This window comes from Phoxinus phoxinus (assembly GCF_949152265.1).
Source record: "Phoxinus phoxinus genome assembly, chromosome: 21".
Taxonomy (NCBI): Eukaryota; Metazoa; Chordata; class Actinopteri; order Cypriniformes; family Leuciscidae; genus Phoxinus; species Phoxinus phoxinus.
In genome coordinates this window covers 4,810,047-4,834,109 of record NC_136896.1, presented here as the reverse complement: position 1 = coordinate 4,834,109, position 24,063 = coordinate 4,810,047, and the positions used below count along the sequence as shown (strand labels likewise).

The 24,063-nt window shown below is 37.3% G+C and overlaps 1 protein-coding gene across 1 annotated transcript in view; it reads left to right on the top strand.

Moving 5' to 3' along the window:
• Nucleotides 1–24,063, top strand: part of tcerg1l (transcription elongation regulator 1 like) — a 71,194-nt gene that overhangs the window by 7,430 nt on the left and 39,701 nt on the right. The window contains exon 5 of the mRNA XM_079595227.1: nucleotides 13,378–13,554. Within this exon, the coding sequence (XP_079451353.1) occupies nucleotides 13,378–13,554 (177 nt within the window). The remainder of the gene's footprint in view (nucleotides 1–13,377; nucleotides 13,555–24,063) is intronic.

Here is a 24,063-nt window from a genome sequence, read left to right as displayed (position 1 = left end):
AAAGGGAGAGAAAATCTAAAATTAAGTGGGAGATTTAGTAGTGTTTAATGTTTTGCTTTGCTAATTTAGAAGAGTTTCTATTATGTGGTTTTTGGAGGGTTACCACCATGGTGATGAGTAGAGCATGAGCTTGGTTTGAATACAGGTGTAAATTGAATGTGCCACATAGATGTACTCAATAATTGTTACGCTATGCTAATGCTATCAAATCATTGTGTTACCTAATAGCAAGTTCGCACTTACTGAATGTGCTAGTTAAAACAATTACTATTTTTCCATTACTAAAAACACCAACCGGTAAATGAAAATTACATGACAATTTTTAAGTTTAATGTATGAATTAACTTATTTAAAGATGAGAACAAATAAAATGCATGAGTATAAAATAAAAATATGACAGTTCTGCTTACATAAGCTCAAAAATGTCAATGTAACTAATTACCTTTTTTTTTTTTTTTTTTGCCAACTTATTCTGGTTTACAGTGGGCCGAGTGTGACATGTGCACACCTAGTAATCCAATCGATAAAAGCGCATGAAGAGCACCCCTTAAAATATTCCCCTAAGTTAAATTTACCCACAGTGAACAAGTTAAATTGAAAACAGACCAGGGATTCAGAAAGAGCTGAGCAGTGTAGCACATAGCTCTGCGTTTAATTCCCGAACACTCTTGTCCTCCAGCAGAGAGTCAGTGTGCTACACCTGTGCTCTTCCCTGATCATAAGTCTTCAGCTGCAGACGCTTTCAGGTAGGCAGTGATGAATAAGATTGCAGATACACTCGTGTGTCGTTCAAAGATTAGTCCTTGAGAGATGAAAAGTTCACTCCTGTTGAGGGTTTTCTGTCTTCCAGGCCGCAAAGTCTATAATGAGTGAAAGTGAATGGAATATCTTAGTAGCACAGAGTCTGAACTGACGGTAAAATTGTGACCTTTGCTTCTACGCTTTTACATCTTTAACACGTCAAGTGCGCTTTAGAATAGAGGGAAGGTTCGAAACGTGTTAATAAAGCTAATAGACATTCTGAACATATTGTAAAAGTGAACGTAAAACTCTTCAATATTTTTCCCCTGGTATCCTTCAGTTCATCTTGAGAATATACATATATATTGTACATAAATTGTACATTAGTGCTGTGAGCGTGACTTTAAAGCCTTTAATTGCGCTAGGTACACTCTAAAAAATGCTGGGTTGTTTTAACCCAACTTTGGGTCAAATATGGACAAACTCAGCCGTTGGGTTACACTTTGTAAATTAAAATTTTAACCCAACATTTGGGTTTGACCATGTTTGACCCAAAATTGGGTTAAAACAACCCAGCTTTTTTTAGAGTGTAGGGAGCTCAGTTTAGGGAACAGAACTACTGAGTAGTGTGTATGTGTTCAGTCCACCCAACTATGTCCAATATCCCTTATTTCGTACATTGTTCTATTTTTTGTTCAAAGGCAAACAGAGGCCATGGGAGCATTTATCCTGACAGTATGAGAGAGTGTAAATACAGTATGTGTTGTGTAGAAGGGGGTGAGTCATTCTTACATTCGCTATACATTCTTAACAACATATTCTAGTAGGTTTCACCTAGCAATGGGGTTTGAAAAAGTGTCTTTCTATAGATGATGACAGTTAGAGATATACCACCCTGAATAATCTCTCTCTGAAGTTCAGACTTTCTCTAGGCGAAACAGTAACCCAGTTTGAGTATCTCCGATATATATATATATATAGCATATCACACACACATATATATAGTGAAAAACAGCAGTGTAGAGGTTTGGAACAAAAAGAAAGAATTTAAATTTCGCCTGAACTGTTGCTTTAAGTATGCACCATATCGGCAATAACATGGCAGACAAGAAATTATGAATCTCTACACGTGAGCAGGTTGTCAAGCTTCGGTCTTGTAGCGTGTGCTTTTCCTAACCCATTGAGGGTTTTAATGGAATTGAGGTGACAAATATTAACAGATGTGGGTGTGGAAGTAGAGTCTGCTGCCATCTGTCAAATACTTCTATGGTCTGTGGTTGCCTCTGTACGCAGCATAACCCAAAAATCATATCTCTACACCCCATAAGCCAAAAAACACCAGCAGTCTGATTCTGTGACTGAAAAATCGTTGAGATGAGGGAAAATGACTTGTTTTTCATGCATGTATGCAAATCTTATTGACTGAGCATCTTATTATTGGGTTAAAAATGGGTGTATATATTTAAAGTTAGATTTATGGTTAATATTATGTTCTTGCATGCTGCTGTGAAGGTCATGAATGAAGAAACACCTTGAATATTTTATGGAAAGGAAAGTTCTCTGGAAGCCCTCAAATTATTATTTTACATTCAGGAATTGGCCATCGTGGAGTTTGAAAGGAGCATCAAATGATGTTGGCACCTCAAAACTGTTCTTTAAACATGCAAAACTTTCCTTTTATAACTCTTTTGGGGCATAAAATAAGCATTCACCCCGTCTGTTGCCTGTCTGTTTCTGTAGGCCACAGGCAAGTTGCCTGAGAATTAGAAAGTTGATCTTTGATCTGGAGAATTACAAAATCTACTTGATCTTTGTCTTCACCTTTGATGAGCTTAGCTCGACATAAAGGTGAATGGATCAAATAATTTTTTTGAACACACCTCTGCGTCAGTTACAAAGTGATGGTTATTCACCCTCAGCGCAACAAAGCTTTGGGGAAAAATTGAACTTCAGAAGGCAGATGTCTGTATCCGGGAGTCAGTTCTGGAGTGGCATTGAGAGTTGTTCTCACAAAGTCCTCCTCACGGGCTCGAGCCGTTGATGAGCGTGAGTCGAGGCAATAATTGGAGCCAGAGGGTGTGTGGCGTTCGCACAATCGAACACTGCGAGGAAGTCCAATTTGTGTCTTCGCAGTTACACTTCCTTACCGCAGGGAAAAGGAAGTTCTTGACGTCTGCAAACACATCCAGAGAGGTCAGCATCAGTTTAAGAGCTTTTCCCTCAGGTAACAGCGTACTTTATTAGGGCTGCTAGAAATTCTCGTGATAAATTGGTGCGGCGCGCACAGCATTTGCCTTTTGTTTAAAAAGAGTGTTGTAGGACTCTGTTTGTCTCTCATAGTGCTGATATCTGTCATACTATGGTGTTATCCTCAACTTTCTCGATTTTAATAAGCCTGGAACACAGTATTAGTCTCACTTGTCACACCCACAGTTCTTTAACTGACTTTCTTATGCACATTGCACACAAAAATGGCAGCTACGATTTAAAAATTTAAGTTCCAATTTGCTGTCTGGTACTAGGTGGATATGAGCGTTTCTGAAGAGCTATTCACTGGATATACCAACATTTTAAAGGTTAGTGGCATCAAATCTCGCAAAGATATTCTACATTTTCTTTTAGGTACTTAGTTGAAAGTCGAAATAGATATCCACATTAGCAGAACTGTATATTCTTGTATTATTGTTCAGCTACTAAAAACGTTTTTCTGCTGAAAGTGACAATCTGCAGATTTTTCACCTGAAAGAGACAATTATTGGAATATTTTCACCTGAAAAATTCACTAGTAAGAGACAATTGGCAGATTTTTCAACTGAAAATTAACATGAAAGATACAATTGGCTAATTTTTCACCTGAAAATGTATTTGAAAGAGACAATTGTTTGACAAGCTATGCCGCTCTCACGCCACACCATGTTCTCACGCAGTGAAAAATACATTGCGGAGCAGAGAGGAGACTGACAACACACTGACAGACAGGACAGACCAGGTTACTTTTCGGGTACTTTTGATATTAAACATATTAAACAGTCTCACCTTTCAAATTTGGTCATTTAAAAAAAAAGAAATGTAAACAATAAATAGCGTTTTGTGGCTCTTTAATGTGTCTGCCATATCACTGTAGAGCATCAGTTAAAGCTGCTCGTGAACCGATCATCTCTTCCTTCTAGTTCATTTATAGCATCAAATAAACATGAATGAACTGTAAGGAGGAGCCAGAGGCAGTATTAGAATCCATGTGCTGAAGTTTATTAAGTGTAGGTAGCAGACTGAGTGGGAATAAGCAATGTGCAAAAACACAGGTAAAGGTCCAAGGGCAACAGAACCAAGGGGGATCCAAAGGCAGAAGATGAGAAGGCAGGCGAGAGGGTCAAACTCCAGAAACAATCCAACAGGCAGTCAACAATCCAAAGGGGTAATCCTAGAGACAGATATCAGTGAAGGCAGGCAAAGGTCATACACAAAGTAATCAGACAATGAATAGAGAATGCTTGGTAAGGCAGTAGGACTGGCAATACTTCGCAAGGCTTGTTTGGTCATGCCATGCTTTAATGGCCGCCAAACAGGAAGTAACCATAGAGTGAGAACAGGGAGTTGCACCCAGTCAGAATTCAGGAGAGGGCTCCCTCTGTTGGCGTGGCGTTACATGAACATAAGAAGGAATGTTGTTTTAACCGCGGAAAGGCGTCAGTACTCCGTTTCTCAAGTTCAAATCCTCCCATGTTAATCTACTAACTCTCCTGACTGCTTTGTCGGACAAAATGGCAGATGGTGAAGTATAATTGGTCAGATCACCTGTCAATCAAGCTCCCTGCGAAGGGACAATTGGATGTAGTAAATTGTACATTCCAGTAGCTCAAACTGTACAGCATAGTCATAGCAACGCCGAGGTCATGGGTTCAATTCCCAATTCAATGTAAGTTAAAATAAAAGCATCTGCCAAATGTATATAATGTAAAAGAAGGGGGAAAGCGAAAGAAACCGAAGATTCTCGGGACAGCAGCATGTGTCCAAATTTTAATCTTAACCGTTCTATTTCATCAGAAACGATCTGAAAACATGGCTTTAAGTGTAAAATACCGAACTTGTCCTTTAACGTATATATAAATACAACTTGCATGCACACACATCACTGGAGGGAAACAGTCAAATGATGTTCTACAGATTTAGCGTTTACAATTACTTAATATTTTTGTTTTTACTAATGACTTTTTCCATAAAGCAAGAAAAGAGGGTATGTTCAGAAAATGATTGTTGAAGGTGCAAGCCTGTAAACACGTACATACAATCGTGGCATAATGAAAACAGAGCAAATCAATATCTGAAGCAAATAATTTCCTGGTATTCGGACATTCTTCATCTACCCAGCACAGAATCTGCCGCCAGCACTGCGTTCCAGGTCCATCATTAATAATCTGTGCTTTACAGTGTGTACATCTAACCAAAGGAAATAAGAAATATGTTCAGTACAAAATGGAAGGCGTAATAACTCAGACGTATGTTTCCATCTTCAGTGCAGTTTATCCCTCAGGGCCATTACACTCCACCTTTTGAAGGTTCCCATCCCTGTTCTGAGGTAAGCTACGTATCGATCCATAACAGCAGCTGGATGTCATGTACCGATGAACAAATATTTTATGTCGATTTATTTGTCATGTGTTCGTCCGTTTTGATTCGCATCAGCGTGAAAATCAATAAGTACAGATATATGGGTTATGGAATATAACAGTGTGCTGTCTGGGATAATTTAGCCTCGGTGTTGTAAAAGTAAAATCACACAGAGTTAAAATAGTCAGAATTTAGTGAAAAAAATGGAATTTCATATATGAGCATACATATAAGAAGTCAACAGTAAATGATTGAGAAATTTTCATTTTTACTGTAAAATATGATATGATCAATAAGTTATATTCTAACAATTAAGTTATTCAAGATTCAACTCATTTTTTAAAGTCAGTTTTTAAGTAATTTAAGTTGAAATGACTTAAATATCCAAGTTGATATCTTTCCATCTATCTATCTATCTATCTATCTATCTATCTATCTATCTATCTATCTATCTATCTATCTATCTATCTATCTATCTATCTATCTATCTATCTATCTATCTATCTATCTATCTATCTATCTATCTATCTATCTATCTATCAGATCGCCACAGCACTGCTAATTAATGGTGCACGAAACATTGAAATACATGAAAATTATTTGGTTCCAGTATTTTATCAAAACTAAGCAATCAATCGAAATGTTACATTAGTTTTGTAGCAAATAATGAATATAAAGTTGCAGAGGGAAAAATGCCTCAGGGTTTTAGTTAGCCAAACTAGTTCAGGCTTTATTTTAGCTCGCCCAGGGTCGTTCATTTATCATCTAATAGGTGGAAGCGTTGAAATTCTTCCTGAGGGCTTTCCTGAGAAGGGCTCATTCTGTTGTGTGCATTTTCGGGTTCTACACTGTGGTTTCTAGGCCAAAAAGTCATTTTTACTTTAACCCACCATTCCTCTGCTTCACAGACCCGCTCCAAAATCTAATTTTTCATCTTCATGAATTCTAGCCTGGTCTTATTGACAGGACCTAATGGAACGTGAAAAGTCACTCTGGTTGCCTTGTCAAGAAATACGCAGCTTCTGGAAAATAGAGTTTAAAAGTTGAGCAGGCGGTTTTGAAGTGCGCACTGAAGCGTGTTGGCCCACCTTGAATGGATCATGCCGAAACTCTCATGGGAACTTTAATGATGCTTTAAACACCTTCACATGGAACGTTTCATGCTTTTATTTTGTGCCACCATGAGATTCATAACCAAGACCGAACATTTGAGAAACAGTTTGATCTCATTAGAGATAAAGGCTGAAATCAATAATGCTAATAACCATTCATGTTAGAACATCAAAATGGGAAAGAAACAGAAATAAACTCAGTTTACTTCAGCTGTGCTAGAGGAATCCACTGCAGTGCAACAGTCACACGCTCCTTCGCATATGACTCGATCTAGTCCAAACTGAATTCTAGCCACATTTGAAATAAGAAGCATTGATTTGTCTGACACACTTTTACTGCAGACTACGTGCGAATACTAATTATACACCATGAAGCCTCATATTCCAGGGTGTGAATTAAACAATGACTTTCAGGGGGAGTTAATGTCTATAAAAGAGTTTTTAGGTCATTTTCAAGGGCACAATGTGTTGAGCGGTGTCTCAAGCAATCCATATTTAAGCACATTATACTGCACATCAGCCAAACCCACATGATTGTATTGGTCATAGATTTCTCTTTTAATAGCTCGAGAGAAATAATGGAGCTCTTAATGATGTTTACTTGAAGTATATCGGCAGATGTTTCCCTTAAAATGACTTGGAAAGAAAAGCAGACCCAGATGGGAGAATTGTTGATATGTATTTGATCGTTTGAGTTTGACGTTGGATTGCACACTTGTTGCAGAACCTGATTTCATCAAGTGCAACATGTTCCTGTATCAATATTTGTGTTGATCCTGGAGCAACATTCCAATCAATCAATCAATAAGAATTGAGGGACTTGTTTACAGTTCATGTCAAGTTTAGGCTTACAATGATGTGCTTCTACACCAGTGTTATTTATCTATCAATTCCCTTTGATTTTAGAGATAAATTATGGGTAAGGTTAGGTTTAGAAGTAGGGATAGGGTTAGGACTATGTTTCCAGATGGGATGTTGTTCCAGGATCAACAGGATCAACGACTTTGCCCCTTAGTAATAATATCCAGTCTTGAATGACCGTTCTATTAATGTTACTAGAAGAACATTTGGTTCTGAGAACAAATTCTGAGTTCCCTGTTGGGTCCATATTTAACATAACGGTGTCATTTGGTCTGATATTTACATCTGATAAGTCACTTTTTACATGCATGTTATTCATAACATCCATGCAATAACTTCCATTGATTGTAAATGTGTATGCAGAGCATGCTGCAATACTTTTGCCCTCCATTAGGGAAATCAGCCAGCCAACACAATTTCAAATCAATACATATTGGCACCTGTTCATATCCCAGCAATGCATTTTACCTTGGCCAAGACCCCTAAACCTACCTGGATTTTAATTTTAAAGGTCTGAAAAGCTACCTTTAAAGTGCCAAAAATGACTGAACATCTGCTATACAGTATGCATGAGCAAGAGACTTGGTTGGAAAATCTATAAGAGACTTAAGTTAATATTTTAAACATTCTCCTGCCTTTTGTCATGATAAACTAATATTTACGCTGATTTATTTATTATGTGTTGTTCTTGATTCACGTTAGTGTGATTATCAGTATGCAAGGTTTAGGTTACAGTAATACATCCATGTGCCATTTCTGTCGATGGAAAGGTTAAAACACACGGCCGGAGCTCCATGGAAACAGTGCTTTAGTAACTTATGAACAGTTAGATTATGGTTATTATAATTATTAGTCAATGGTACAGTAAATGGCAGATAAATTGATTTTTTTTAGCAACATGCTCATTTAAAGTCATTTCAAAGGCAAAGAACATTATTAAAGTAGATTTAGAATTAAAGGCAAAAAATATTTTTCCTAAAGTGTGCGGATTAATTGTGCAAAGTGCGATCATGAATGTGCATTAAAGGGATTAGTTCACCAAAAAATGGACATAAGGTCATACATTTTTTCTCACCCTTTTGAAACATGAATGACTTTCTTTTTTTTCATGGATCACAAAAATTTGAAAAGGTTTCATTGTTCTGAAGCATAGGGGCAAGTTTTAAGAGATGCCAAAGCAAAAGAATGTGACACTTTTATAGTGCTTTTGAGAAACCCATGAGTAAAGGAGCAAATGTGAAGAGCTTTTGATGTTTGGTTGAAATATTCCTTTAAAAAAGTCATGTGGACTTCAAAACCATGTTTACTAAAATTGTTGTGCTTCCGCCAAACTTCTTTCTCAACTGAACTCTCTAACTTCTTAAATTACCGTTAAAAGCCTCTTCTTCAGGCAGTTGCCTTCAGTTCACTTTAACCCTGTAAAGAGGTGCTCAGCATTGTTATCTGGCCTTTATGTTACAGGAGGAGTCGGGGGAGACTGATGGCATAATTCAACAGAATAAGTTGTTTTCAGGGAGACGGTATGAAGTAGGTGGTTTGTTAACCAGGTAACTAAGGTAACAGTGGGAGGACAGCATAGTGAGAGAGACAGAGACTCTGACACAGAGCCTCTTTGTGGATCAGGATGATGGCAGTGTAGTCTGAAGCACACATAAGTGGCCGAAAGTTTCATAAGTGCAATCACTCGCCATTTCAGCACCGCAGCAGGACGGACAGCTCCAGAGCGCTGAAGGCTCCCGCTACATTTACCCTTGTCTTGGCCTGAATCTTTCTGCTCAATTTCTCTGAAACAAGACCCCCTGAGAGAGATGGGAGAGATTGCTAGAAACATGTCACACTTAGCCGTCAACACACACACACACACGCACGCACGCACGCACACACACACACACACACAGACACACACACACACACACACACACACACACACACACACACACACACACACACACACACACACACACACACACACACACACACACACACACACACACACTATATGTTTTTTTTAAACACTAAGTAAATTACACTAAGTAGTTTATTTTAATACTTATTATCCTACAACTCACAACTTAGTTTATTTATAAAAATACTTAAAAATACAACTTATATTTAAAAAAAATATATATATATATTGTAACCTCGCAATTCTGAGAAATAATATATTTTGTGAAATATAAACTTGCAATTGCAATTATGCATTTTTTTTCCTGCAATTATGCAAGTTTTTCTCCCACAATTCTGAGCCCCCCAACTAACAAACTCACAATCGCAAGAAAATGTAAGAATTGTGAGCTGAATTTTTTCCTCAAAATTGTTTATATCTCACAATTCTGCGGGGAAAAAAAGGTCTGAATTCTGAGGTGTAAAAAATTGTGTGAAAAAAAAAATCTAAATTGTGATTTATGATGCAGTGTTTTTGTTCCGTGATGGAAACAATCTTCCATTTGCATAATTTGACCTTTAACGCTTTTCTTGTCTTATATTTGTCATTTTATAACTTTTGATAAAATGTTATTAGTGCCCAAACTGTTAGTTGTGGTGACTAAAGGAAAGTTTATAAATAAATATTTTTTTCACAAAAAAAGGTAAAAAATGTTTTACACTTGCTATGTTCATATTTTTGTGATAGATATAAAATATTATTATTTAAATATTATAGTATATTACCTCTGTTGAAGTATCTGGGACAAGGGAAACATACTATCTAAAAATACATGCTCATATTTCATAAATGATAAAATAAATATGTTAAAACTTTCATATCCTGTAACAAAAAGAAACATTTCTGGGAGAGTTCATTACTGTGCAGCTCGAAGAATCTCTCAGATATACTGTATATAATCATGGGGTAAATGGCTGAGATGTCAAAACAAACATTGACTGTGGTTGAAACGTAACTTGTGAAAGCATAAATCGTGAGGACTTGTTTTAGACAGGTTTGAGGACACTTCTTAGGAGCACAGCAATAATTGCTCCCCTTGAGACTGTGAAAATGCCCTCATTCCTGCAGCCACCGTGTATTTATAGTGTTTCTCCTTCTTTGTTAAACCTGTCAAAAGGCAGCACCCGGCGACGAAATAAAGAAAGATGTTTTTTTTAATATATCATGAGTGCGAATTTTCCGAGCAGTGTTACTTTTGAGGATTTACCTCTGCTAAAGTCACATGGCGTGCTGGGCTGGCTCTCAAGAGAAGCCCTCAGTGGATGTATAATTCAAGGTTTCTATTTCACGTCATGTCCGCGGAGAGCGCTTCCTGATGAACGATGCATTGTTTATGTGATCTGTGCACCTGTCACTTCATCTCCAGCGGCTAGGTATTAAAGTGAAGCGGTTAGATCCACATTTATCATTTCTATCAAGCTAAAAGGTTAGTGGAGTTTAATCCACAGTCCCCATACCCTTTTGCTTCAGCTGTCAGATGACAGAGTATTCCTCCCTCCCCAACCCTCGGTGTTTCCGCCTTCTAAAGCGTCCTCGCAGTATGGGAGAGTGGATGTGCTGGAGCGGTTCCATATGATATATTCCCCGGTGGCCTGATTTCCAGTGCGCTACATGTGCATGCTAACTGCTCTGGTTGGCTCTGATCCGCCCACTCTGTACCATTAGATAAAGTGTTTCAGCTGCTCAGCGTGGAAGAAACACCCCGCCTGCTCACTCCAAAGATCTCTTCAAGGTTTCGTTAAATAGCATTTCCCTCGCTCAGGGGAGGCAGACGCTGGAAACGGTGGAGATGAGACGAGTGTGTGTGTGTTAGCTCACCCAGGTGACTAATAAGGGATCTTCATCATGGTTTTGACAACACAGTGAAGTTAGGTACATTGTAGAGCACAACTACCTTCCACTTCGGGTAGGCATTTAAAAAAAATCTGCAATAAAGAATTCTAAACCTACATATAGCGCTGTTGCGCTTCAGGCGACCCGAGTTTGAGCCCCGGCTCGCCGACCTTTCCAGATCCGGTCCCCCCTCTCTCTCCCACTGCGCTTCCTGTCTGCTTACTGTCCTATCATAATAAAGGCAAAATCGCCACAAAAAAGAAAGTTCTAAACCATGAACCAAAGCAAATCACATTGAAACCTTCATGTGAGCAAAAAATATAGTAAAAATCAGGAAATACAGCTAGTGTGTACACCGCAAAACAATATTAGTACTATTTCAGTCTTTCTACTTCAAAATGTCACATTTTAATTCAATGTGTCACTTTTATTCATTGATTATAATGTAAAATACAATATATTTGTTGGTTATGGCAAAATATTCATATACAAATACACAAGTCATTAGATGGTATGGCTGGAGTGTTAGTCGCTGCGCTTTATGGGAGTCACTGCTGTCGTTCATGTTTACATTCAATCGCTCTTCAGGATTACGCGTAGAATCAGTTTTAGATCTTAAAAAAAAAAAAAAAAAAAAGACGTATAAAGTTTTCCCTCAGAAATTGCTAGTAAATTTCTCAAGTAATTACAAACGGCAAGAATCACATTGAAATGAATGTGACATTTTGAAGTAGAAAGACTGAAATATTCTCTTTTAAAACGTACTCTAGTAATCTCCAATCATTTTTATTTCCTTTCGAAAAATCTTTTTATTTATTTTTTTAAACACACTGGCTTGCAATTTTTTTATGAAATGCTATTGAAACTACGATATATGGAGTTGGCAGAGCTCGCTGTACAGTAAGTTACACCATGGTCATGGATTTGATTCCCCGCAAGCGCACATACTGATATAACGGCCATGGATTGCCTGTACAGATCCACATAACTTTTTTTTTTCATTTGCAGCAAAAAGCATTTGCCAAATGCATAAATGTAATGTGGATAAAGTTGACTTTGCTTGCATGGTTGTCATAACTCCACATAATTCAGTTACAAACCACATTTCTTCTAATGTCTTTAATGTGCAGTTATAGAGTTTGGCTTGTTCACTTACTCACATATAGTAGATATTTGTGTGTGAGGGTTTGGGATTGTGTTCAGATTTGATAAGGTTTTCAACACTTTGATGAAACTCAAAGGCAAAGCCCATGAAACATTTGGCAGCCAGTTAAACCCCAGAACAAAGACAGGCCTGCACACGACACACATTGCATGTTCAACCCTCCTCTAATGCACATGATGGAATTACAAGAATCTGTATGTATATGACTGTTTATTGTCATTCTTATGTTATGCAAACACTGCAGATTCTGAAGTCAAAATTTACTCTTTCTTTTTTATAATAACAAGTAATTTTTCCCCCATGTATGTTTTCATGTTGACTACAATGTTGTTTATATGAAATTATATGCAGGCAGATTACACATAGTAAAATGATTGGTTACACTTTATTTTGATAGTCCACTTTAGATATTCTACAGTAACTTTTCAACTACATGTCAACTAACTCTCATTAGAGTAATAGTAGACTGTAGTAGACTGGTAGGTTATGGTTAGGTGTTAGGGTTCGGGATAGGATAATAAGTTGACTTGTAGTTGCCAAGTAACTTATAATCAGTAGAATGTATGTTAGGGGACCAACAAAATAAAGTGTTAACAGATATTAAGCAGACAGTCTATTAATCCTCTAATGACAGTTAGTTGACATGTAGTTGCAAAGTTACTTATAGTTAGGACGGAGAATGTCTAAAGTGGACTATCGAAATAAAGTGTTACCAAATGATTAAAGCTACATAATACATAACATAACATCTCTAAAACATCATGCACTTAAAGTCGGCATGAAACGGAAGTTGCAATCGTCTTTTGTGTCATATCCAAGTGAAACTCCAACAAACACTTTGAAAACTCGAACGAATATTGTAATTTTGATTTCATGGTGACTTTAAATTGATAGTTTGATGAAGAAGAAGAAAATCCACATCCACACAGACATTACTGATTTACTGGGACAATTTCCCCATCCCAGTTCAAGTGCAACCATTAAAATAAACATTTATGAGTATATTGTGTTAGATTAACCAGCAAAAGAATGGCCAGCAAAAAAAAAATACAGTGTTATATCAGTGTTATATCCAAAGTCAACTATTTATCAATCTGTATTTGTCTTTTCAGGTTGTCCCGTGGGCATTAAGCGAAGAGGAGGTTCTAAACGGATGTCTCTGGCAGCTGCAGCCATGATGGCGATGGATTCTGACGTGACACAGGGACCATCTGTCTCTTCCGCTCACCCTCTCCACCTGCTCTCGCTCTCACCTATCAAGCTTCCGTTTCTGATGACACCTCATGCAGGTAGGAGAACAACAGAAAAAGCTTTTATTAGTGTCCTTGTGCTCAATGTGCTCGTGAAAAAAATCCCCAGCGGTCGCCTATCAAACGCCTACGCTGTCCCAAAGGATCCTGTCCTACCTGCAGTTTACGGAGTAACTTACTAAAAGTAGTGATTCGCTCACTTAATTACATTTTGCAGTGACAGCAGTTTAGCTGTTTCCAAAATAGTTAAGTTTCTTCAGTTAACATGGCGTGATATAACTGTCAGAAGGGTTTGTGAATCATTCAAGTGATGTTATTGCTTTTATAAAACAGGCATTACTAGTAACTAGACACAATATTGCCATTTGCATTTTTGTGCATTTCCAAACAGAGCTACAGCGAAATGAACTATTGAGCTTCCCCAAGCAGCACAGAAGTGGCATTACTGAATGAATCAGTGTAGTTGAATGAATCAGATGAGTGAGTGGTTTAATGAATCACTGGTCTGCGGTCCGTTAAAGGCGTAGTAGTATGTCCCAAAACTTGTCTGCTACACAGTCAAATGTACCTTTTCTTCACAAAAACAGAAGGGCATAGCATATGTATATTGGTACACAGAAATAGTCAACCTGAATGACCTGAGTGAATAATCCAATGACTCACTTAGAAGGATGAGTTGATGTATTTGAACGGATCGGACGAGTGAATAACTTATAGTTGTTTGAATCACTGTGTTTAAATGAATCGGTTGACTTATAGTAATGATTCAGTGACTCATTCATAAAGATAGTCAGTTGTTTATTTCCTAAAATAAACAGTGTTGTTGACCGAATCTGATGAGTGAATGATTCAATAATTCACTTTTAAGGACAGTTACTTATTTCACTTCTAAATGATTCAGTGTGTTTGAATGAATCAGTTGAGTAAATTAAGAAATCTGGAGAAAGGATCACTTAAAATTATTCAATTATGAGCACATTTTTATTTGTAGCTTGACTGTTGATTTATTTTAGTTGATTAAAGTTAATTATTTAGTGCAAAGCAAACTTGATTCCTGTTTGGTGTGCACTAAACTGTCTTTACCAAACCATACCAGCAACACTCTCTCCTCATCAAGTTTAAAACAACCTGCTTTGTGTTGTTTTGTCTGACCCACTTGGTATGATTTTTGGGTTCATAATGAGGGCCTGCTTTCTCACAAAGCTTCTGATGTCCTAATTGGTGAATTGTAATTGCAAATGCCTTTGGTTATGCAAATGTCACAGTGTTTTAGTCCTGGGTTGTCAGAAATAGACTGCATGTTGTTTTATTCCTCAAATTTAAACTTAGCATGCATGAAAGGAAAAGTTTTAAAGTGCATTCTGGTAAAAAAAAAAAAAAAAAAAAGTTAGCGTGTTTGTGTACAGTGCTTTCATGCAGACTGAGAGAAAATTTGAGGGTTTTATGGTTGTTGGTTTGGACTTCCCCAAGCAATTACAAGAAATGTTGCTGCTTGAGCACCCATCTACTTGCTGAGCTTGTTTGGGTGTTGTTCTTACCGCGGTGTTCCCATTAATCTTCAAAAAGTAAGAGTTTCACTCTGCTGAAGTGGACGGGTTTAAATCAAGGGTCAGTGCATAATGACTGAACTGAAAGAAGCAAGGACGTTGATTTAGGGAAACAGACAGAGCGTATCCTTTTTTATTTTCCAGTCTTTCTTTTTCTCTCTGTTTCTCTTCCTTCATGCATATTGATTAACTGTTTCCTTCATCTGTTGTTCAGTGAACTTGTTCAGTCCCTCTTGCTTGTGGATTGCCTGAGGTGAAAAACCATGCAGGAGTGTCAATACGAGTGTGTACATGATTCTGAGTGCAGATCTATATATTTTATGAGCAAATGTATGCATTTTTCACCTCCAGTCTTGTATGTGGGTGTGAGGGATGAATTCTCTGTCGTGAATCAATAGGAAATGTGGCTGTGGTTGTTAACATGCCCCGTATGGATGACATGAATCCTTCCCTTGAATTTCTTCCCTTTTAGCCAGGCCTCAAAAGCAACATTAAAGCAAGCAGGCCAGCAAACCCTATAAGGCTTTTTAATTTAGCTCTAACGATGTATATGTTTGTCTGATGCCGTGGTAACTATCACTCTTCATGTCTGGTCCACAGAGCATCAGCCCACTGCATTCCAATTGTAATTGGCCTTTCTGATTGCTATCTAATTCTTAAGTTAGTAATTATTGTCGTACAGTTTGTGTAAGGGAAGATGGCTCTGTCTGGATGCTGTGTTTAAGGATTGTAACTCATGTAAGACAGTCTTATTAATTAACCCACAATCCAGTTTAACAGGCAGCTAAATAACTGGAAATACCAACGAGTTTTTGTCACTCCTTTCTATATAAATTAGGCTCATCACAGATTGCACCTTATCACATCTCAACACAACACTGTATTTAAGTGCCACAATTACCAGGATAAATTATCCTGTTTTAATTAACATTTCAATATTTATATGTGTTTATATATTTTTGTGTGAGTGATTAAATATTTAAATTGTTGATGTTCTTGGATATCTATGACTGGCTGTATGTACACAAAGATATATCAAATAGAAATTTTTATGCTATGCATTTTTAATGTTACATTTTTTATCATTCGTTTTTAATCCTTATTTAAGAGGTAGCACTTAATTTTACATTCCTGTAAACACATTCATGTATTCCTACATTCATGTACACACTATGATGAACTTATTAGAGTAATTACAATAACTGGTTAATAACTATAGGGACTAACCCTGAAACTGCCCCTATACCAAACCTCATTGTTACATGTCTGTTTGTTTTTAGACCTCCTTCTGTGTTCATTTTGTTCAGTTTCCCGCCACTCCTTGTTTCCATCATCACGTCTTCATTAGTTCATTTGGTTCAGCTTGTGTGTCGTTAATTATCTCATTAGTTCTCTTTGCTTGCCACATTTATATATACCCTGTGTTCTCTCTTAGTGTTGTCAGTTCTTGTTGATGTTTGCTTGTGTGTTTCTCCTCCAATGTGTCTGTTCAGTAAAGTCTTCATTCCAACGCTATTCCTCATCGTGCGTATTTCTCAGCACCACCATTCGTAACACTTATATAACCCAGTACTTTCTTTGTTAAGTACACTGTAAGTGCACGTACTGTAAAATAAAGTGCAACCATTTAAGCGTGCAAAAAATATATTGCAGATGTTTGTGTTAAGAGCACTTTATTAGACGCTGTGTACACAGGTGGCACTCTTTTCTTGCAATGGCTGTTGTGAGACAGCTTGCTGTCTACTATGGAAGGCATTTTCTGCCAAAACTAAATAAATCAATTAAATTATAAAAATGAAAACTAAAACCAGATTAATTTTTTAATTACATAAAACTGTACGCAAAATATGTGACGAAATTGAAATTAAATGATTTCATTTTCACGGGGACAGTGCATCATTCCTGTCAAATTGAAAAAGTAAAATGCAAGTGGTGATTTCACATTTCAAGTGTCAAATTCAAATGTAACGTTTAGTTGTCATTTTATTTCCTCTTGTATCTCACAGTTTTAGTTCCCTTTTTCATTTCCAAAGACAACCTGTATGCAAATTCTATGTTACTGAGTGGGTCACTATTCTATTTAATTGATTTTTTTAATTTTGGCAGAATATGCCTTCCATAGTAGACAGCCTGAGCCTACAGACACCTGACTTTTAAGTCAGCATCCTTACTAAAATGGAACTTCATAAGGGACAGATTGTTTTCATAGGCAGCAAGTTTTGCAACACACAAATATCTAGTTCCGTCATGAACCTCTGTAGGGCACAGGCTGATATGTCCTTTACATGCAATTTACAAGAAATCACTGAAGCTGATTGGCCTCTGCTGACCCTGCAGCCAATGAGATTGCTTGCTCAACATTTAAATAGTCTGGTTCATTGTTTGCTGTAAGTTAGTCCTGCAACACACTCTCACACTCCTCCACCTCCCCCAGCTCCACCTGTCTATTTATATACGTCTGTCAGTGAAGCTGCTTTGACACCATTTTGTTTTGTATAAAGTGTTATAGAAATAAAAATATTTCAACAGAGTTTGGTGTTAACATGTTTCTAAACTAACTAGATAACACATATAAAATACATTCAAATATGATGTAAAATAGTCATTTTAAAATTTCATCGAGCTGAATACATTTTGGTATTGAATAAATTATAAGTAGATTTACATCAAATGATTTCTCTTTCTTTGTCTGCCGACTAAAATGCTTTTCCTCCCCATCATGGTAAGTGCTACACAGTGCATGCTTTTCTTTTCATGTGATACTACCTTTGAATTAAGCCAAAAAAGGTATTTTAGAATAATTACGCTGCCTACCATTTGGATCAACCTTCACGATGGAAGCTAGCATATGATGCTTCCTACGTAGAGCTAAATAGAGCCAGCGAGGAGTCTGTGGATGCTGATGGCAGTTGCAATGGATGCATGTTCTTGAAAGCAGATGTTGCCGTTATATCAATGTGCATGAGTTGAGTTTAGTCACTTATTTATCATGCTCTCTGTTAGTGCCAGTGCTGCGGGGGGGAGTCCTTTAATGCCAATGGAGGCGGCTTTGAGCTCTCTTCAAATGCTTGAATTACAGGAGTCCTACACATCTGTGCTGAGAGATTAAGCTTTCAACTGATGCCCTGAATGTGACTCCATTGTTGCCAAACCAATTTTTCCCTGCAATTAAATGATAGAGGGAAGAGTATTATGACCAGAATTCGAAAAGTTTTAGATTACAGTATCAACATGAAGTTGAGTAACTGATTTTTGTGTCAAAGGTGTTTATCTATTTATGTCGAGATGTTGCAGAGTAAGTTGAACTAATGTGTTGTCTGCCAAATTCCCAAGGCTTATGGTGTCTATAGATGCCTTTCACTGATGTGGGAGAAGTTGTTTTTTGGCTCACACCTAAAGATGTGTTTTTCTACTCTTTACTTGGAAATCGACATGCTCAGTACACTTGTAAAAGAGGATACCGAACTCGGTGGGGGTGCACAGTTTTACTGTTCTGCAGCGATATGAAATATCAAATCTGAAAACGTACAAAATTGGGACAAATTTACAGCATCATTGTATAGAAAATAATACATATGAAATCAAGATAATATAACTATACATTGTTGCTCAAAGGTTAAGAGTCAGTAAGATTAAAAAATTAAAAAAATTCTTCAAAAATCTTAACTTTTGATTGGAAGTATAATTCTGTCTCTGACTCATGATATAGTATGTGGATAAAGTTTTTGAGTGCCCGTTATACAAATGCCACTCATGGAGTTTGCATGACTTGTACAAGGTGTGACCCACCAAAAGCCAAAGGTCAACATTTAAACAAGCCGGGCTGTTGAATGAGGGGGCAATTATGCAAAGTACATTGTGTCTGATAACAGCAGCATTAGTAGGTCATGATTTACATAAGAAGTGTCTTCACTGCTTGGGCATAGAGATAACACTTTGGAGATTAATTTCGAGTTTTCTGAGAATTCTGATAAACACCTTCACTGATAAATCTTCACATTTCTCTCTCTCTCTCTCTGTGTGTGTGTGTGTCTCTCTTGAGAAGTCCTGCTAATTTTACTAATTACAAACTTATCTCAGAACAGTAGTGGGCCGGTCCAGGGGTCAAGGCTATGCCATAACTACAGCATTTTGCAGACAAAATGTGTTTAACAAACAATATATAGATCTTTAACCAGTGCCTACTTCTTTTTTTTATTGGCTCTTTAAATCTTGACATGGATTTATATTTTTTTGCCATCTTTTTGCTTTCTCAGCTCAAAATATAATCAATCAAATGGGCCCTCCTAAATATAACAATGATACAAGTTTTGTTTTTTCGAAAGATATTACTACTTTTATTTAGTAAAGATGCATTGTATTGAATTGTCATAAACGACAATAAAGACATTTATAATGTTATAAAATATTTCAATTTAAGAGTAATGCTGCTCCTTTGAACTTTCTATTCATCAAATAATCCACATTGATAATAATAAGAAATGTTTCTTGAGCAGCAAATCAGGATAGAATGATTTCTGAAGGATCATGTGTCTGAAGGTGTCAGAAATAAGTTATTTAATACGATTTTTAAATATATTATTATAAAAAACAGTTATTTAAAACTGTAATAATATTTCACAATATTAATGTTTTTCTTTACTTTTGATCGAATAAAATGAAGCCTTTGTGAGCATTTGAGACTTTCAAAAACATAAAAAAAAATCGCACAAACCTCAGACCTGTATACAATTAGTTGAGTTTCCGCTCAGCTCTCGGCCCTTCCACCTCATGGACTCGTGGACAGCTTGTACTACTCATGTTCACACTGATCAGGTCAGCCTTAAAGCTTTAATTGATTGAAAAGGTCACCGGAGAGCGATAAAGAGCGAGAGAGATGAGGATGATTAAAGTGGAGAGGTCTCTAGCACAGCGTTCATTAATATTATGCACTCTGACTGGACTAAGAGAGATTCACTAATGACTCTAAGGACGCTCGCTATGAATTCGGTACCATATTTAGAAGAGCAGTTTGCCCCCTGGAAACTCCCCGCGTGGAGCCCTGATTTAGCAAATCTATCAAAGTTGTCATTACACCTTCAAATTCCTTCAATGATAAAATACTCTCTGCTGTTCTAGTTTCATGTGGACTATAAAATACATCCATAGGTTGATTCCAACCAATGGTGTGAATTTGGGGTGGTTGTTTCACGAAGAAGAATATGTATAAGTACAATAAGATGTTGATATATATATTTATATATACACATACACACACACACAAAAGTTGTTGATTTCAATAATTAACAATGCTTATTAATAATATTAATTTTTTATATTGACGGCACTGTTGCACCACTATACTTGTATCAAAATATATATTGTTAAGTAAATACATGATCTTTTTTTTCACTGAAACCCCCTGCCAGACTATACCAAATTTGATTAGGAATGGTAAGGGTGCGAAAGCGTGTCTGTATTTCAGTGTTTTTCTTCTTCTTCTTCTTCAGGTTATTGACAGCGTGAGCATCGCTCATCACCAGACTGAAATGCGATGATGTGCGAACGGCACATTTGAATGTGTGCCATTCAGCATCACACTGTGAATAAAAGATTTGTCACTCTGTATTAATTTTCATGTTTTGGCATCACACTCACACACAGCAACATTACCTGTAATTTGTTTCTGAACAACTGCACATTTGTGTCAGTGGTGGCTGAACTCGCCACAGCGCTCTCGCTTCAACACGTTGTAGACCTTATTCCTTATGCTTCGGACTCCTGGGTCCGTATGAATTAGCTCAAATGATCCATAGGGAATTTTAATAACTAATCATGAATATGATTAATATTTTGCATACTTCAGTTACATTAAATTGTCGAAAGTGAAGGTGGATTATATGAATATATGAATAATCAATCACAACGAATTATAATTCCTCATTCATATATCAATAATCCTACTTAACCTCGATTGCGAGATAATCTTTAAGGGAAATCAATGTAATTATCAGATCGTTGTTCGTCCAGCGACCAACGATTAGATTAAGTGATTAATCTCTCAATAAAGTTATCCTTCCTTATAAACTCCAAGAAACACCAACCTTCTGGCCGTGAACATTAATATTTCTGGTGTTTATGAAATTAAAACTACTTAATGTAGTGAACAGGGAGCGCGCGGTAGCTATAATCTACCTCATTGACGTTTGTGGTTTTACGAGCGTTTTTCACAGACACAGTCTTGAATACATTGTTTTAATAAATGCAAACTACAGAGTATAACGGATTACACATAGTGATTATAGGTTTTATACGTCTATGTACAGTTACTTACATTAAACAGACAAGACAAAAACGGGTAACAGCTGATGAGAGAAGGAGAGTTATAGAGAGTTGGGGAGGGGCGCTATGGGGCCCGCGCTCGATTTGATTGCGGGACAGAGAGAGAGAGATAAAGAGAGGATGAGAGAGAGAGAGAGAATGGTCACGTGTGACCATAGAACAGCAAACATCACAGACCTTTGAGAGAGACATCAATCAAACACCTTAAAACATTAAAACTGGTTAGAGCTTGATACTTGCAAAAGGTTCGTTTGCGTGCACGAGCTGTGTCCAGCCTGCGCGTGTTCTTGGAGCAGAGTGCGCGCGCTCGTGCTGAGGCGCGCGTGCTTGTTGCCAGAGCAAGCTGTTCGCGGGAGTTTTGAAGAAGGCGCCTCTTTGGAAGGGAAGTTGCTGAAGGAATTCAGGCTTCGTTCGTTTGACTCGTAGGTGGAAACGAACACAGTGGAATTTGAAAATTAAACAAAAGACTGAGATAAAGCAAATAAAAGGAGGGAACTCCTGAAGGAGTTCAGGTCCGAAGATTTCACATGATGAGCAGACGAAGGCAGGACGCGAGAGCAGAAGAGCCGGGAGGAGCTTTGGGCTCTCTCTTTTAAAGGAATGTAAGGATAACGCCTTCTCATGGCGGATCGTCCAATCACCTTCAGTGATCTGAGAGCGGGAGATTTTTCTTTGTCTGCTGGGAACATCCCTCTTGCTCGGATTACCACAGCGTTTGACTTAAAACTTTTCGGCCCCAGAAATATGAAATGTGTAAAACAATATACGTTACTGCATTCTGCTATCGGAATTCGACTCCGTTAGATTTAGAGAATTACAAAGATACGAAACACATCATATTAACATTAATAGGAATACAAAGTTATATTATTATGCATTAGTATAGACATTTAAAGTTCGATTAATGTTACACTAGGACATATATATGCTTTCCTATGGTTTATAAACACATCTTAACACAACAAGGGATATATTTATTACATTTAAGAGTGACTATTTAGCATTCCTTTTCTCTGTGCAAACACGTGGGTGTCTTGGTGTGTGTGTGGAAGGCAGATGTTGGTGTGAGGAATTTTGGGGTGTCACGTTACAAGTCTCTTTGTGTGTTGTAATGGAGAAAGAGACAAAGACCTCTTGTCTTCAGGCAAATTAATGAAGTGTTCGCGAGGATCGCGATTCCCTAATTTGACCAGATGGCAGTCAATGTTGCTACAACGTTTCGTGCTTTATTAATGATTGAAGACAGGACGGCTGGTAATTTTGCTGGTAATGTGATTCACTTGAAAAGAATGAACACAGACAGATAAAGTATTGAATACTCTAGTCTACATGAATTCAGGATGTTCTTTTTTTTAACAAATATGTCTAGAAATGGTACACTGGTAATTATCCAAGCCCTGGTTTGCCTTCTATTAAAAGCCTGCGTCTGATGTGTTTGCAGACTCTTTTCAAAAGTACGAGCAGATTTATGCCACGGAGCCTTTGATTTATGAAATCTCAATCAGTAGCTCTATATGGCTTGCCAAGCAGGATCTATGGAAGTATACATATTCCAGGGCATAAAGACTAGTTAGTATAACTCAGTACTTTAATAGTGTGATCGTGCGATAGTCTGTTCAAATGAAGTCTATTTAGCAGTTTTGATTTTGTTTTTGTCACACTTATTACACTGATGCCATTATTATGAATCTCATCCTTTAGATACAAAAATGTGATGAAGTACCTTGTGAAGTTTTAATTTATTGGATTATAAAAAAAAATAGGCATTCCCTCGGAATCTAGTTTCCAGCTAAATATGTATATTGTCATACAATTACTCATTCCATGAAATAGTCAAACTTTAGGTGTTTGCATCTTCTAAATAGCTGGTCATCGTGGTGGATGAATTTATTTTCTTAACTTCCAACAGAGCCGATAATTTCCTTTTTTTCTCTGAAGGAATATGTTATTGCTTAATTGACAATTCGAGAAAGCCCTCCTGTAGATCACTGAGACATTGATTCTCACATTGTTATGCTGAACACTTGGAGACTTTACAGATTTAATGCAAACCAGTTTCCCATAGCACACAGATTTACTCACCAACACCCAAATCCATTTAGCCTGTCAAGTTCCCGGCTTCTCTGAGTCGAATAAAACTCTTATCGCTTCTCCGTTCCTACTGTCTCCCTTTTTTAATGCGAGGTCATATCTTATCTGGATAGATGCCCTCACAATTTCTAAAATAAGTGAACTCCACCAGTATCTTATCGTTTGCATGGAGAAAAGAAAGCTATTAGCAGTGCATCCTGGTCCGCTGAAAGAGTTCTGAACTCTTCTTAAGACTTTTGAAGAGGGTCACTACTTTCCTCTGTATCTGTCCCTTTGTAAGCCTCCACATTAAAATTCCCTTTCAAATTTTTTTATCATCAAAAGGTGGGGGAAAAACCTCTCGAATCTTCAAGCTGTGCTTCTGATTGATTGTCAAAGTAGATGAGGGTCTAATCTCTGTGGGTGATGTCCTAATCTCTGCCCTCTGTTTAGCTTTTCACTCCGGTTCCTCAGTGGAATATACTCAAGTCCGCTTCAAGGAGAGTCTTCTTCAACCACTTCACGGCCCGTTTGAAAGTAAAATCACGAATGAGATCTCGGAAACATTGCAAACCGGCAGCATGTCTTGACTTTTTGGATTCTACTGTAT